Source organism: Mesitornis unicolor, unplaced genomic scaffold (assembly GCF_000695765.1).
Source record: "Mesitornis unicolor isolate BGI_N332 unplaced genomic scaffold, ASM69576v1 scaffold51173, whole genome shotgun sequence".
Lineage (NCBI taxonomy): Eukaryota > Metazoa > Chordata > Aves > Mesitornithiformes > Mesitornithidae > Mesitornis > Mesitornis unicolor.
The window spans coordinates 25,448-42,188 of record NW_010174977.1 but is presented as its reverse complement, the minus strand read 5'-3'; the positions used below and the strand labels follow the sequence as shown (position 1 = coordinate 42,188).

The 16,741-nt window shown below is 41.6% G+C and overlaps 1 protein-coding gene across 1 annotated transcript; it reads left to right on the top strand.

Moving 5' to 3' along the window:
* Positions 1-180: 180 nt before the first annotated feature.
* On the top strand, positions 181-15,524 carry PKN2 (protein kinase N2). Its single transcript, XM_010181209.1, has 19 exons — positions 181-292; positions 1,862-2,007; positions 2,100-2,313; positions 5,011-5,196; positions 5,488-5,597; positions 7,140-7,283; positions 7,422-7,497; positions 7,817-7,991; positions 8,263-8,392; positions 8,822-8,958; positions 9,052-9,127; positions 9,215-9,306; positions 10,219-10,395; positions 10,946-11,008; positions 11,097-11,173; positions 12,506-12,648; positions 13,915-14,022; positions 15,160-15,240; positions 15,321-15,524. Exons 1-19 carry the CDS (start codon positions 205-207, stop codon positions 15,522-15,524), a joined length of 2,427 nt encoding a protein of 808 aa, XP_010179511.1. The 5' UTR covers positions 181-204.
* The last annotated feature ends 1,217 nt before the right edge of the window (positions 15,525-16,741 follow it).

The following is a 16,741-nucleotide window of genomic DNA, read 5'->3' as shown; positions in this document are numbered from 1 at the left end:
TTAAACCTCATCCCATTGGTCTCAGCCCATAATGTGATGAGTTGAATTGGTCTGCCATACCGAATGAACTCCATAGTCTGAGTTCTTGTTCCTGATGCGTGTGGGTTTTGAAGCTGTCAATGTGTTTCGTTCCATGAGGAGTTTAGGATTTATCTTGTTTCTTTGTTTTAACAGGATCGAAAACTTCTCGCCACGGCGCAGCAGATGCTCCAGGACAGCAAGACAAAAATAGAAGTTATAAGGATGCAGATTCTTCAGGCAGTCCAGACCAATGAACTGGCTTTTGATAATGGTGATGTAGCAGAAAGGAAATCTTAATGTCCGAATGCCGTGTGGATGTGTACCCATATGCACACAGAGTTATCATAGATTTCCAGTAGGAATGTTACACTAAGCTTGCATGAACCAAAAATAATTGGAGATCAGCCATGCCACAGTGTGTGTTAGGATGCCAGATACGTCTGATTAGAAGCAAAATACCTTAAGCTTAATGAAGAGAAATGCAATCTCTCTTCATCAACCTCACGCAGCCCATTTTTGCGGTGTGCTCTTCGTTCTCCCTTCATACACGCTTGCTCTTGTCTTACCAGTATGTACAGTAAACAGTGATTTTTTTCTTCAAAGCGTATCATCTTTTCACTAGCTAAAAATGCCCAGTACAGATACAAAGCCTGCATGTCACACTGAAATAGACTGACCTTATTATTACTAATGGGAGCACAGATGGAGGCGCATTTTTGCTGTCTTTCTGGGTATTTAGGCTAGATTAAGTAGTAACCAGCTATTTTAAAAATGACCAAAAAATAAGCATTTTTAAAACGACCTGACTTGAAATGCTCATGCTGCATTTCAGAAGTAGTTTTAAACTTGCATTTCTTTGGAAATTTTAGATAATAAGAATCTTTAAAATCACCTGTGAGCTATAGTAGCATGAGTGTACTATGAAACTGTGGGCATATTGCTACATCTCTTGAACTTTATTTGTATGCATTTCTGAGTACTGAAATTCTATGACAACACTGATAATCAGGGCCTGGATATATCCCAGATAATGAAAAACTTTTCTGTGTGATTTGTTTTCTTTGTTTTTATACTTAAGACATTTCAGGCTTTTTTTTTAATACCCCATCTTAGCACATGGATTATTTGTTCAAAAGAAAAGGAAAGGTATTCAGGCTGCAAAGGGCTTTCGAATGCCTTTTTGTGTTCCTGCTGCTCTTAGAGCTCTAAACAAAAAGGAATATTTCCAGGAAACTTTCTAATTCAGTTTAGGAAATCTAAACACTGTCAGAAGTGGCCATGAGCACGGTTAACCCACATCATCTGGGGAAGGCAGTGTATGGAAACTCTTACATCCTCCGTGCTGGCAGGAGCCAGACTCCCCGGGCATTGGTGTGAAGCAGGGGAGTTATCAGAAACCCATCAGGGAGCTACTTAGCTGCAGAGGAGTTTGAAAGAGAAATCCTCAGAGCGTGGTTCAGAAATGTGGAAGTCTCAAAACCTCCCTTTTGGCAGCTCGGTGATGTTTGGGAGATTTGGCTTTTGTCCCTTATCTCCCTGAAGCTGGTTTTTTCCTCCCATCCTCTAGCACTTCAAAGAACAGGACCTGTTTATTGGCTTGAGGCCCTGATCAGTTATTTCTGTCTTCAAATGCAGATGCTCAAAATTTCACTGTTGCTTTTATTGCATACTTCAAATTTTCTTTGGACTGCCAGACCTGCATCTCTCACTCTTCTTTTTATTTTTCCTTTTGTTTTTTTACTCTCCCCTCTGCTCTGTTTCTATGGGGGAGGGATCAATATTAAAAAAAACCTAAACGTGGGCATGGTCTTCAATGAAGATTGTTTATATCTCTTTGCAGCAAAACCTGTGATAAGCCCTCTTGAACTCCGAATGGAAGAATTGCGGCATCATTTTAGGATAGAGTATGCTGTAGCAGAAGGTGCAAAAAATGTGATGAAATTACTTGGATCGGGGAAAGTTACCGACAGAAAGGCACTTTCAGAAGTAATTTACATCATTACAATTTCTGATACTTTATTTTAAATCTTGCAAGAAACAAAAAAAATCAAAATATTTCCATTTGTTTATTTTAAAAGGCGCAAGCAAGATTTAACGAATCAAGCCAGAAGCTGGACCTCTTGAAGTATTCACTGGAACAGAGATTGAATGAACTTCCTAAAAACCATCCCAAAAGCAGTATTATTATAGAGGAGCTGTCGTTGGTTTCTTCACCCACATTAAGTCCTCGTCAAAGTGTAATATCTACTCAAAACCAGTATAGTACACTGTCCAAACCAGCAGCTTTAACAGGTATGATTCATGGAGCTTTTTTATTGTATTTAATGGTTTCAAACAAGTCTTTAATGCCAACTTTATTTCTCTCTGGATGTATTTAATTGTTGTTCTTCTTCTAGACAAAGGCATTTAGAATTTCCAAGTGCCTGTATGCCAAAAAAAATGCAGATAAGTGTCTTTGATTTATTTGTTGAAAAAGGGAAGTTCTGGCCTTAAGTTAGGTCACTATGGAACAGTCTCACTAGCACACCTAACACCTTTCCTCTTTAGATTATCAAGCACTTCAAAAGCTGGGTAAGTATCATTATCCCCATTTTACAGATGGGGAAACTGAGGTGCAGAAGGGTTAAGTGACTTACCCTGGTCATACAAGTCAGTGACACAGCTGGAGATAGGCACCCAGCTTGTCTCCCAGTCCCTGTTTTACCCACTGGACCACACTGGCTTCCTAGAAGGTGAGATTTATGCTGCCAAAACCACGTGTTGTATTTCTAAACCAAAGAGGGAGATCCTAATGGTTCCATGTGCATGGAACTCCTGAAGCCTCTCTCTATTGGTGTGAATGGTTTTCCTTGCAATTAAACATGGAGATTTTAATTGTTTTTGAGAGACTTACCCTACTGTGAGGGAGCAGAACATTTATGTATAAATATAAGACTTAGGAACTTCTCGTAGTTTGGGTTCACCTGCAATTGCTGTCCTTTATTGGAAGGAAACCGTTTCAAGAGGTGAGCCATACTTTAACAAAGCTCTTAAACATTTGCCTCCCAGCGTTCTTAAAGCAAGCAAATACTTCTGACTGCTTGGGGTATGCTGCTTTACTGACTTTATTAGATAAGTGGTCATATAAGAATTACTAGTACAGGCAGGGTTTTGTTGTTTCCTAAAACATTTTACACGTAGCTATTAAGTGAACTATTAGAGTAACTTTATTACAAAGCCAGTCTGTAATTCAGATGTTACTCTAGTTATGTGTGTGTGCTGAAACCAGAATTTAGTTTTGAGGTACTGTGGGGTTATATTGTAAAACAAAAAGAGGAACTCTTCTGCTGAGCTGCAACAGCAATAAAACAGAGCAAGGCTACTCGACTTCCATTTTGGTTCAGTAAGACACACAGCAAGGGGTAAAAAGCACCAAGAGCTCAGCCAAGAACCCTTGCGAGGTTGCAGAGTGGTGAGGGGAACGTTTCTCATCATGTGGAGTCTCGAGCAATCGCTGACCATGGGCAGGAAGTACTGTGCCTTGGTTTTAAAGCAGCTTTTTTGTTCCTCTAATACATAATCATGGGCCAGATACATTACAGTGACATAATTCCTCTTTAAATATGATTTATTGATTCATATGAAGAGTTTCTAATACAAATTATCAAAACAGAGCTACAGGCTTGTGAAGTTCTTCATAGTTTCACTTTCACATTAGCTCCACAAAGAGCTTTTGTGTTGCACTGGAGTTAAATGAACGGTGTCTTTGTGTTTTGCTTCTAACACTTTGGGAAAAAGAAATCAGTGCTACAGTCAGACTTTTTAAAGTGCATCAAGAGATACACATCCAGTCCTTGCAAGATATTACAGCCTTTTTCTGCTTTGGTTGTTCTATTTTCTTCTGAACAGAGTTTGGGAATGAAGTGTTCATTTACTTTTTAACCTGTTTTAGGAGCAAACAGCATCCTTCATCTTCATAGCCTAGTGCTTAGCTGTCACTTATGGCTGTTAGCTCCCTACAGGCTGGGATTTCTTCTCAGTCTGGTTTCTCGGTGTCTGTTCCGTGTTGCCAGACCATTTTTAGGTCAAGTTGGACTTAAGTTTCTGTCACAAAAGAGTACTTTTAAGTTTCACAGTCAAGTGCATTTGCTGTCAAAAGAAGGCTGTGTTTAGGAGCTGCATTTCTAGCTGACAGTGTGAATATGAGCTGGGTAATTTCGCCACTTCTAATAGTTAAATTTGGTAGTGCCAGTGTTGTCACAGTTTTGCAGATGCTATCTTGTACCGGATGAGGTAAGGCTACCGCTCTTAACCATCTGTGGTGTTCAGATGTTCCTGTCCTGCTGGAGGAAACTCCCTTAAATTACAACAGCAGCCTCTCTGCCTCCTTTGGTTAAAAATGTAGAGGGTTTTTGAAGATGAGCTTTTCTAAATCCAAATTCAGTCGGGTTGGATCAATTCAATGTTGTAGAAACTCAAATTTGACTTTAGCATGCAGCAGGCAAATGTGATTTCTGGAAGTTTCTTAATCAAACGCATAGTGCCCATAGCCAGTGTGTTCATTTTAAGTACCAAAGCAATGGATCCAATACTAATTGGTTCTGCAAAACTCATGAAAAGTTGTTCTTGTCCCATCTGCAAGATCCATCATTTTAACAGGGAACTTGAAATTTGTCCGCTTAAAAAAATGACATTGATTACAACTTGAACCCAATGACGCCAAGTAATTAAGTGAAGAAAACAAAGATACTTCTGAGTATTCCACAACTGCTTTGTGTTATGTTGGCGAAACGCTGCTCCTTCGAGAAGTTTGAGTCCCACATATCTGACTTCTAATCCTTATTTTCAGAATATTTCTGTCTCGAGTCTGTCTCTTGATGTCCTCTGCTCCTTCTGTTATACCTTGCGGAGGTCAGAGCGTGACCTGTTGCCATAAGTCTATCATTAGTGGTGCGGTTCGTACGCTCACGAACAGGAATCTCTGACAAATTCTTGTCTGTCTTGTTGTAGGTACTCTGGAAGTTAGGCTAATGGGCTGCCAAGATATTTTAGAGAATGTTCCTGGTCGATCAAAAGCCACATCGATTACATTACCCGGTTGGAGTCCAAATGAAGCCAGATCATCTTTCATGAGCAGAACCAGTAAAAGTAAAAGCGGGAGCAGTAGAAACCTTCTGAAAACTGATGACTTGTCCAGTTCAGTATACTCTCACTTCTCTTAGTTTTATGCTTATCTTTTATTTGCGTTTTAATGCTCATGCCATGTTAAGTAATTTAAAATACTAAATCGATTTTAAGCTTTAAACATATCTGTTTCTTCATCTGCCGAGTTGTTAAGAAAGCAAAGATAAGCACAACCACGCTATTATGCTCATGAGAACCAATTAAATACGAGATTACATTTTTAAGGAAAACTTACTGAAGATTTTTTTGTTTGTGGAAAATCCTCTTAAAGATTTAAGCTGAGTTTGTGTGCTTTACTTGCAGATGAAGTCTGTGCCGTACTGAAGCTGGATAACACTGTGGTGGGTCAAACTAGCTGGAAACCCATTTCCAATCAGTCGTGGGATCAGAAGTTTACACTGGAACTAGACAGGGTAAAAACGTGCTCTTCACTGACAGCTAGAATCGATTCTTAGATTAATTTCATGTTGCCTCCCTGCCCTTGTTGTGATTACATTCAAATTTAATACATGCAAGTATTCCCACCCTTAGCAGAATGAGCTCTGCTCCCTGCTGTTAAGCTGTTATGCTGGGCTGCCATTCTACAAATGTCACCTTTTCTGGCCTACAAACCGACCTTGTATTTTTATCCAAGATCTAACACTTAGCATCTTTTTTAGCCTGTGATAGATGATGCTTCAGTTTTTATTATGATCATCAACTTCTCGTTATTTATCAGTAAATTCTCATATCAGATATGGTTTGAATATTTTGGTAAAGCTATGTCATAGCATTTTTTGAAGTGCTTCTGTAGAAGTGGGGTTTTTTTTTTCTATCAGTGTTTAAAACAGACTGAGAGGAAGACTGTATTTTGGGAGCCTAAATGTCATCTCCAGTATATGTATTTAAAAACAAATGAGGAAGAAGAAAAAAAACCCAAGCCAAATAAAACAAAACCCAAAACCACCTTCCTGTTTTTGCTCTCTCCCCACATCACCTCACCTCACCCCACCCCTCCAAGCCCAAAACTGGATTCCTCCTATCTAAGAAGGAAGCAGTTGCAGACCTGCTGGAGGTGTTGCAGACCTGCTGGAGGTGTTGCAGACCTGCTGGAGGTGTTGCAGACCTGCTGGAGGTGTTGCAGACGTTCAGGTTCCAGTTAGAACTCGTAGCTGTGGAGTCCTGAAGCCTTGATAATTCTCAGATGAAGACCAGAACTACTCAAAGTTTAGTAGCAGCTCCTACCAGCTTCGTATGTGTCATGGTCACTCAGCATTTGGTGCTTTTTGGTGCCAGAAAAGGACCTTGCTTCTGCTGGACATGTCCACGCATCCTTCCGTGTTGGAAATGCACATTCCAAGCCCCATCGTGGTTTTACCTGTTGCTGCTTCTTAACTTTTCTTCCTTTGAAAACCTACAGCTGTCGTATAGAGACAGTAAATGAACACATCATGATGGCATTAAACTGCTAACTGAACTGAGTAACATACAGTGCTGCTGTGATACCGTATTGCAGGATTTCTCGTGCTTTGTAACAAGCATATGAGACACCCTAAGTGTGTATAAATCCCAGTGGCAAGATATAACAGTAGTTCTTGTTAATTTTTTGGCCCCTGTTCACAGCCATGGTACAAAATCTGTATGCATTTCTAGAGATACTATATAAAGTCTTGCATCATGGTTTGCATGCAGGTACTAAAACGTCACAAATGCAGTTGATACTTGTGAATACCATGGAAAACTGGTGAGGTTGAGGTTTCTAAACACACACAAAAATCTGTTGTCAGAGCTCGAGCTGAAATACCTTGAACCAGCGCTGTTGTTGGACTGACTCAGAAGCCTGGTGACTGACTGTGACTTGAGTAACAGCTCTGCCTCTTGATGCTTGAGTTGCCAGATCTTACGATTGCACAGGGGTAGCTCTTGCAGAACAATTAGTAATAAGTAATTTCCTGTGTGTTTGTTTCCTGCCGTAGTCACGTGAACTAGAAATCTCCGTTTACTGGCGTGACTGGAGATCTCTGTGTGCAGTGAAGTTTCTGAGGTTGGAAGATTTCCTGGATAACCAGCGACATGGCATGTGTCTCTATCTTGAACCCCAGGGCACTCTGTTTGCAGAGGTAAGGTTGTTTCTGTGGAACACTTGAGCAGACTTGCAAGTATTGTATTGCTTATTGGTTTAAGAAGTTTTTCTTAAACTTCTGAGAATGCATTTTGTTCTGAAACTTGAATGATAACGCACGTTATTTGAACTGCAGGTTACGTTTTTTAATCCAGTTATTGAAAGAAGACCAAAACTCCAGAGGCAGAAGAAAATCTTTTCAAAACAGCAAGGTGATTGTTTCACATAAACATGTAAAGCTTAAAAATTGCACAGACCTGTGGTACTTACACAGAGACCCAATGCTTGTCTGTGATTGCATCTGTTGATAATGAAGGAATCTGGCATTGCATTTAGAGATGTTTTTAGAATTCCTTCTTATGTATTAGCATTTAATAGTGAATAACTAGAAATTGCTAAGGAATATGACAGATTCATTATGTTCGTCATAAGATATAAACTGATTAGTACGATTTTTTTAATTATAGCTTTTGGGAATAAGTAAGGAAATTACTTGCACTCTTATTTTCTTTTTTTCCGCAATATCCACAGGCAAAACGTTTCTCAGAGCTCCTCAGATGAATATTAACATTGCCACTTGGGGAAGGCTGGTAAGAAGAGCTATCCCTACAGTCAATCACTCTGGCACCTTCAGCCCTCAAGCAGCAGTGCCTGCTGCCATGCCAGTGGTTGATGCACACATTTCTGAACTGACACTGCCAGCCAGGTGGGTGATAGCTACGATTTTTAAGTACTTTTAAGAGCAGCAGTGAGATGCTTATTCCCTAATGTACATAATGTATGTCAAATCTGTTTATCCTGCAAGACTGCAGACCTTTCAGTGGTTTAATCTTTGACATCCATTTTATAGACAGATATACACACACAAGATTTGTTTTAGGAGAAATCTACCTACCATGCAGTTTTAAGTTGGTTTTCATGCTGTTAAACCAGTCTCTGCTGTAAACTGAGGAGTTCTTCACTTTCTTGCCTTTCAGTGACTCCCCTGTAGCCAAATTGGACTTTGAACTTGAGCCTGAGCCTCCACCTGCTCCACCCCGTGCGTCGTCCCTTGGGGAAATATGTGAATCTTCCTCCGAGGTCAAGTCTCCTGACGTGCCATCTCAGGCAAGTAACTTGAAGAATTTTGGGCTGTACAGTTCACCAAGGTGCTAATGCTGGCATCTTTATGGTGGATTTCTTCCCTTCCATCTCAGCATATGCTCCTTTCACTTAGGCATACAGAATTGTCTCAACAGAATGCTCCAATTACTCATGGTGGCAAATTCTTTCCATGGTTGTTGTTTATGTCTGTGGTCATTGGTTCCACCCCAGAAAAGACACAAGCCCGAAATCATTAGAGTATTCAGGGAAAAATGCTCCAGAATGACTGGAGCAAGGCGTTTCATCAGACTGTTAAAAGCTTATCTGTATCATCTTAAAGTATACGCTTAAATAATTCTTGTGGAAGAATTTCGTGTGCTTTTGTAGTGAAATTTCTGCATTCATTTGCCTTCACGATCAGTTTTAGATGTTCAGACCTCTTTTTCTTCGCAGGATGAAGTAACAGCTTTTGATTTTGAAAATGGCAGAAACAATATTGTCCCTAAACTCCAGCCTGAAATAATCTGTGAGCCTGATGCTCCTCGTTCAGACATCAAATACACCAACACCCGAGAGCCTGAAGACAGAAGGTAAAACTGCAGTGATTTTGCTGTTGATCTGAACAATATTTCTTGGGTTAACAAACTACAAGATATTTTCCCTTTTTTTTTTAATTTACATAGATCACAACAAAGATTTCAGTTCAGCCTGAAGGATTTCAGATGTTGCGCTGTACTGGGCAGAGGACATTTTGGAAAGGTAAATGTCAAAAGGCTGCACCAAATGTCAAGGCTGTATCAGAAACCAGGTACAGCTCTGAACTGAATCGCTTCTCTTCTGTTGTAGGTGCTGCTGGCAGAGTACAAAAACACAAACGAGATGTTTGCTATTAAAGCCTTAAAGAAAGGAGATATTGTCGCTCGTGATGAAGTAGACAGGTCAGCTTGTAAAATATAATACATGGAGTCCCTAAATCAATTGTGTTTTCTTTCTGCATGCAACACAACTGTAAGCTCTACCAAACAAGTTAAATTTAGTGAAAGAATTTGGTGAATTCATTTAAGTGCCGTTTAGGTTCTCTTTCCATCACTTATTCTACTTACTTGTTCACAGACTTCCATCGCATTGCAGTTTTCTTTACTGGCAGAAACACCTACGGTGGTGTTTCTCAACCAGTCCCATACTGCTGTACTTTGCCCGTCATATTTTCCTTTAACACATTTTCCTGTGTATACTCCACTGCTGGTTTTTGGTTTTTAATCTTTTTGTCCCAAAACTCAGATTTTTTTTTCTTTGCTTGGAAGTGAAGTGGCAGTTCCAAACTGTCTGGTTTTAGTGCAAGAAGGTGCTTTTACAACTGTTCAGTAGTGGCTATGTTCATTTGACTTGTGGGGAGAAAGATAACTGTTCTAAGAATAAGCTACAAATTAACCAGTTGGCTTAAGGAGAAATAAACTGGAATTACTACAGATTGCTCTGATATTGTTGCTGGTTTTCCACTTTATTTTAATTTTAATCATATACAATACATAGATTGAAGCTAATGTCAGATGGTATCAGTGCATACTTAATGCAAGTCTGAATATTTGGAAGAGAATTGGCAGGGTACAGCTGCCATGGGCTGCCAGGTTTCCTTTTGCATTTGTCAAAGCTCAATGCAACTTCATGGAAATCCTGGCATCAGCTGAATGTGTGTGCGAGTATGAAAACTTCTCTTAAAAACAAAAAATGTTCTTATCATGCTGAGGAATAGAGGGGAAAACATAAGGTATAAATTACCAGTAATTTCTGAGTTGAAGAACTGCGGTTTGGGATTCAGCTGTAAAACTTTCACTGCTTTCTGTTTGCAGCTTGATGTGTGAAAAGCGAATATTTGAAACTGTGAATAGTGTCAGACACCCCTTCCTGGTGAACCTCTTCGCTTGCTTCCAAACCAAAGATCACGTTTGCTTTGTAATGGAATACGCTGCTGGCGGGGACCTGATGATGCACATCCACACTGATGTCTTCTCTGAACCCAGGGCAGTGTGAGTAGCCCTCCTTTTTGTGGCAGTAAGCATTCAGTGGATAAGAACGAAGGTTTTTATCAACATAAGCCTCTATGTTCTCTCCTTTCAATAAAAACTGTGTAGGTTTTATTTAAGGGTCAGAGTTTCTAACTGATTTTGTTAGAAAGAGACACACGCAGGTTTAATCCACACTGAATTCAAAAGATTATATACAAATACTTATTTATAGTACTTCAAAAATTACATTAGAAAGCTAAATGAAAAGTTAAAATAGCAGATAAGGCTGAAAAAAAAAAAGGGAAGAATAAGGCAAATTATAAATCCTCTGATGCCATGGCAGTGAAAACTCCTCTCCAGGCTGGGCAAACACACGACAGCTGGAAAGCTGCAAGTTTAAGCATTTTACCATCTGGCTTTAAAACTCCGACCTTGTCTAAAACTAATCTGTACCTGAACAAAACCAATCGGTGATCTTCAGAGGATGGTTAATAAAACAGATCAATAATAATGGACTTCCCATTCTGAAAAGCAGGACTAGAATCCACTGAAATCTTAACTTTCTCAACAGATTCTATGCTGCGTGCGTGGTTCTTGGACTCCAGTATTTACATGAACACAAAATCGTGTACAGGTAAGCAGTCGTTAGGTGAATTTCAGCTGTTCTGAACAGCGCTGAAGGAACATCAGTGATGCCATTTTGTTCTTAACTCTTCATTTAGAGATTTGAAGTTGGATAACTTACTCCTGGACACAGAAGGTTTTGTGAAGATTGCTGACTTTGGTCTTTGCAAAGAAGGTACCGGCCCTTTGGTTTTCTTTCTAGGGGAGTGCTGTGCTCTGCCTTACTCTTGACTTTTGGGCTGCTGAACGTAGACAGTGTGTACTTATCTGTATCATTGGAAGGGAAGAATACATCTCTGATAGTGCAGATGTGGAGATAGGAGGAAGCAGGCATATATCAGGAGTATCTGAGCATGGCCCTGTTTTGTATTATCTTTTATTTTAGTTGTGGGCATCACCAATTTTGATTCTTACCTCATCTCTCTGCTTATTACAAGTCAGCAGAAAAAGCATTGGTGTTTCTCCTCATTCTAAACATGGTGACCCTGTACAATGAAATCAAGTACCCTTGTAATCCATACCTCACTGGTACTTTTTTTATATATATAAATTAATTCTCTGGGCTTTTAACTCTGAAATAGCTGCAACTCTTAAGTATATGGAATTGACATGCACAGTGTGCTATGGTTAATGTGGGGAAAGTTACCCCAGAAGGGAAGCTGAGATGCTAGAAAGTCACTTTCAAGCATCCTGCTATTGGCCAACTACCTCTCAACTAAGACTTAAAATAAGGTTAGCAACTGCAAGTGCAGTGTCTTTCTCAACCCCCCCTGTGGGGGAAGATCTGGAGAAGTCCATTTTCTTCTCCAGTTTGGATAGCCTGTCCTCCATACCTTTTCCTTTCAGATAGCCTAAGAGGGAATCGAGTAGGTTTGGTAGGTGTTCAAACACATCCACTGCCTTTAACATCCCAGGGCCAGCGCTGTGACTTCAGCTGCAGACGAGTTCCACAAATGACAAAAGGAAACGAGGACCAGGAAAGCTCTTTGTTTGCTTCACTGACTGCTACAGTAAATGGTTTTCTGAAGCTCTCCACAACAGCCACTGTGGTGCTGATGTCCCAAACTGGGCCTCTCTTGCAAATACACAGGGCTTATTTTGCTCAGAGTTTCACTTCACTCCACGTTTTACTTTGCTTTGTGTAGTTGTACCACTACAGAAGCACCCATAGTTGGACTAAACTGCTATAGCACGTTCTCTTGTACTAGCTAGTAGGAATACAGCATAAGATTGATTGTATCTTTCCAAGCAAAGATAACTGGGTGACAAAGGTGTCACTGGAAGGTTAATCTGGCTCTTTGCATATGGTTAGAGATGGAAAAACCTCCACTGAAGCACAAGGGTGTGGGAGGGCAGAGTGGGGAATGTTTTACCTCCTTGGCCTGAGCCTTCAGGACAGGCCCTGGGCCTGCAGTATCAGCTGAGGTTGCTCTGGAGAGGTTTTATTTGCTGGAGGAATAGGTTTGGAGTGGCAGAAAATACTTCTTGCTTTTCATTACCGTTTCAGGAATGGGATTTGGAGACAGAACCAGCACGTTCTGCGGCACACCGGAATTTCTTGCTCCAGAGGTGCTGACAGAAACCTCCTATACACGAGCTGTGGACTGGTGGGGGCTTGGTGTACTTATCTATGAGATGCTAGTGGGTGAGGTAAGTTCTGGAAAGATACAATGGAGTCCTAACACTTACGTTAATAAGGCTACAAAACTCAAGAGAGCAGCCTGTCAACATTTAATATGCCCTGCCTGTCACAGCTGTATCAGTATTTGTATATACAGGACGTACAGGCACACCTAACTTCACAGTGAGCATCTTCATGGGTTTCACCGAGTATTAAATACCAAGCAGCTCCTCACCCGATCCCAGGTGCTGTAATGCCATAGAAACTGATGAGCTTGAATTACCAGCAGTTCTGGAACTGAACGAGTCGTCCAAGACTTCACCTCTAGATCTTTGTTTTACTTTAATTACCTCATTATGCTTTAAATCAGGTTACAGTAAAGGCACACTAATATCGGTGTCCTAAAGCACGAACGTAGCACATCTGGATATGGGAAGTTCAGATTTGGATCATCACATGAGGAGGTGTACAGCTGTAGCAGTCTGCTTTAAACGGGGAAGAAAATGAACTCCTTCCCTTCCACTCAAGCAACAGGAGTTAACTGATTCATAAAACTGGAGAGTGGTGAAGGATGATGGCAGCAGCAATGCTGTTTGCCACTGGAATTACACAGGCACTGAAAGAGAACGCCCCAGTTCCATGTAAATGAGCTGCTATAAATAAATGACTATTGATGAGTTATTTACCATGGCATATATTGCTTTGCCTTCGGGTCCGTCTTGTTACAGCATCTCCCAGGTAGCACAGTGATGCAGAAGGTCAGATGAATACTCCAGATTTACTATGATCCTATGGTAGAGTTTATGACTTGCTCATCACTTTGTTCTTCCAAAAAAAGATGATCATTCAGCTTCCTCTCAGGTACAAAAGGACACAAAGCCTGTAGGGTGTCACCTGCATCTGTCAGGCCACTTCAGAACAGTTTGAAAACCCTTGAGCTAAAGATACTGTAAAAACAAATTAGTCTTGACCACGTCACTTGTGAGCAGCAGCTGTCCCAAAGAGCTGGGACCCGCTTTCCACATTCCCTGTGTGTCTCCTGGCAGAGCTCAAAGCAGATCCCACTTTTAGGTGTTTCTACTTCCAAAAGCACCTTTTTAAAGCACAGCCCTTCAGTAAAAATTAAGGGATAACACCAACGTGCCCTACTTTTCCTTATGGGAAACCACTGTATGTTTGTGAGAAAAGGAAGACTTAACTTCAGGGTGTCTTAATTAACAGAATATGAGTTGTTTTCTATTGTAAGGGCTTTTTAAGAGTGTTTAATAGTATTTTTTTAATTCCTTTCGTTGTAGTCTCCCTTCCCTGGAGATGACGAAGAAGAGGTGTTTGACAGTATTGTAAATGATGAAGTAAGATACCCACGATTTCTGTCTACAGAAGCCATCTCTATAATGAGACGGGTAAGAACATACTCTTGTCTCAGTATTCCCCTCTTGTCCTGCTTCCTCTCCAGCTGTAAGGAAATTAATTACACTTCTGAGGAACAAAACAGTTTAAGAACCCATTCCTGGTAATTTTTTCTACAATTAAATGCCAGAATTGCTTTGTTTCTGCTGCTCCATGCTGCCTATCACCTCAAATAAAAACTGTCAGTGCCATCCCACTTTATTCAGGAGCAAGTTTTTCTTGCTGAATATAAAACGTGAGGCTCTGTGCTCTCCCTGTTTCTTTTCACCCTAAGTTTCTGAGTCACTTCTCACTCGGGAAGTTCAGCTCTCGTTCCCAGCAGAACACTGCTGCATTGACCCATTTGCCAGATTAACGTTGTCACATGAATATTTCAATTCAAAGACTTCTAAATCTTTTTGGTTCCGGTCCAACTGGGGCAGGGAACACCGTACCCACGGTGTCTGCAGTGCTCTCGGCAGGGCACAGCTGATTCTGTTTGACTGTTAGTGCTGTGCCTTAGCGTAATGCCTCTACTTATCTCAAGATGATGCTTGAAGCTGTCTTAAGCTCCACGGTCATCCCAGCTGACACAGAGGCACCTACAGGAGAGGGTTCAAAGCCTTTCCAGTTGAGTATCTGATACTCAGCACCCAGTGCAGCAGTGTGCTGCAGTGTGCAACCTCTGACACTGCTGGCACTGGGCTCTGCTCCCAGCAGCACCATTCGCACAGGGGAGCCTCTGACTTGTGTTAACTAGAAAACCCTGGTATTGGGCTGGGTGGGTGAAGCAGCATCAGCCCCCTCTCGGTGCATCCACTGCTGTGAAATAGCTGGCACAGGAGCCATGCAGGAAATCCTGGCTGGTGCCAGTTGTGTCCTCGCCAGCAGAAAGCACGCTCTCCAGTGTCTGTGCTGAGCTGCGACCCCACAGATCCCCTCGGGCACCACAGGTCTGCTGCTTCTGGCTCTGTACAGCTGAAGTTCTCTCTTCCCCTTTGAGAAGCGAGAATCTTCTGTGGGTCAGGCAGTGTGAATTCACCGTCCATCTAGTCTTGGCGCTGGCTCTTTCACAACTTAGCCCTCGCTCGCTCTCCTCAGTTCCTCCCCCGTACCTGAATTTTCGCACTGAAATCTCCCGTTTTTGTCAGCTGCTACGAAGGAATCCAGAGCGGCGTCTGGGAGCTGGAGAGAAAGATGCTGAGGACGTGAAGAAGCATCACTTCTTCAGGGTGAGTACCAGCTCGTAGTATTTCTGCAGGCGCTAAGGAGCACAGACAGGGAACTAAAGCGCGGTTGGTTTCTTTTACAGCTAATAGATTGGAATGCTTTACTGGCCAAGAAGGTGAAGCCTCCTTTTGTACCCACCATTAGAGGCCGAGAAGACGTCAGTAATTTTGATGACGAATTTACCTCCGAAGCACCTATCCTCACTCCACCTCGGGAACCGCGGATACTGTCGGAAGAAGAGCAGGAAATGTTCAGAGATTTTGATTACATTGCTGATTGGTGTTAACTCCCAGCCACTGTGAACCCCCGCTGACCGGCTCACAAGAATGCCTCTCTCAGACGAACACCGACCCTTCGATTGCTCTCTGTGCCACCTGTAGCTTCTGGTTTTTTAAATCACATGAAGATCCTTTTAAGTACTGTTGTAACGCTCTTGTGAAGAGCGGCCTCTTTGTATATTGTTTTTTATCTGAGCACTGGAAAGCAGGTCTGTCGAGTTCCTAGGCTGAGCTGGTGAATCCAGGCTGTATTAAGCTTCCCCCACGCGGGCACACGTGGATCTGTCCTGTTTCTCTCACTCTTCTAGAGCAGAAAACATCACTGTCAGTACCTGCCCTAAGTGGGAAAAGCAGACTTTGAGCTGGGTAATCACTTCTCTCTACTCAGCCACATGGAAATGAAGTGTGGGACACTGGTGACACTCACAGCACACGGTTCTAGCTGGAGAAGGCAAATTATTTCAGTTCAATATTATCTTTTGCAGTCTATAAAACTACACATTTCTATGTACACCTTCATCTTGTGTTCTTCAAATAATGGTATTGAGAACAGATATGCCTTGTTTTGTAAATTTTCTATGGTATTTATTAGGAAACAAACGTTAAACGCCTTGCCTTTGAGATCACAACAGTGTAAGTGCTTCCACGACAGAGAAATCCAGACAAACTCCAGAACGTTTACCAAAGCCACTTGCCAAACAGTTTTGCCTTCAAGCTTTCTCAGCACGGCTCAAACCCTGGTCCATACAAAGAATGTGAGGAGGAAGTTGCTCAGTCTGACCGCAAAGAGCGAAGCCCCCCAAGCCCATCCACTTCTGCACCCAAGCTCTTGCCTTCCCCACTCCCCGAGTGGGCAGATAAGTTACCCTGTACCTGACCCCCTCCATCACCCTCTCTCTGCTGTACAGTATCGTATCACCGCTAGAAAACATAAGGATTTTCAATGTATACATGCTGTGAACATGTGTATTTGGAAGTTGTAATGTATTATGTCCAGGCAAGTAACTTAATTGTACCACTTCATTAATTTGGCACAGCGACCACCACCGAGCGCCGAGTGAAAGAAATCCTTGTATACACACAGGCCGCTGACTCCAGACCTTGGATTGGCAGATACTGAGGGTAAAAGCAATACATCATACAGAATGTATAACTGTTTTTTATAAAACCAGTGTGTATTTTATAAACCCCTTAACACTAAAAGCTGTACCTCAAAAGCTGAAAA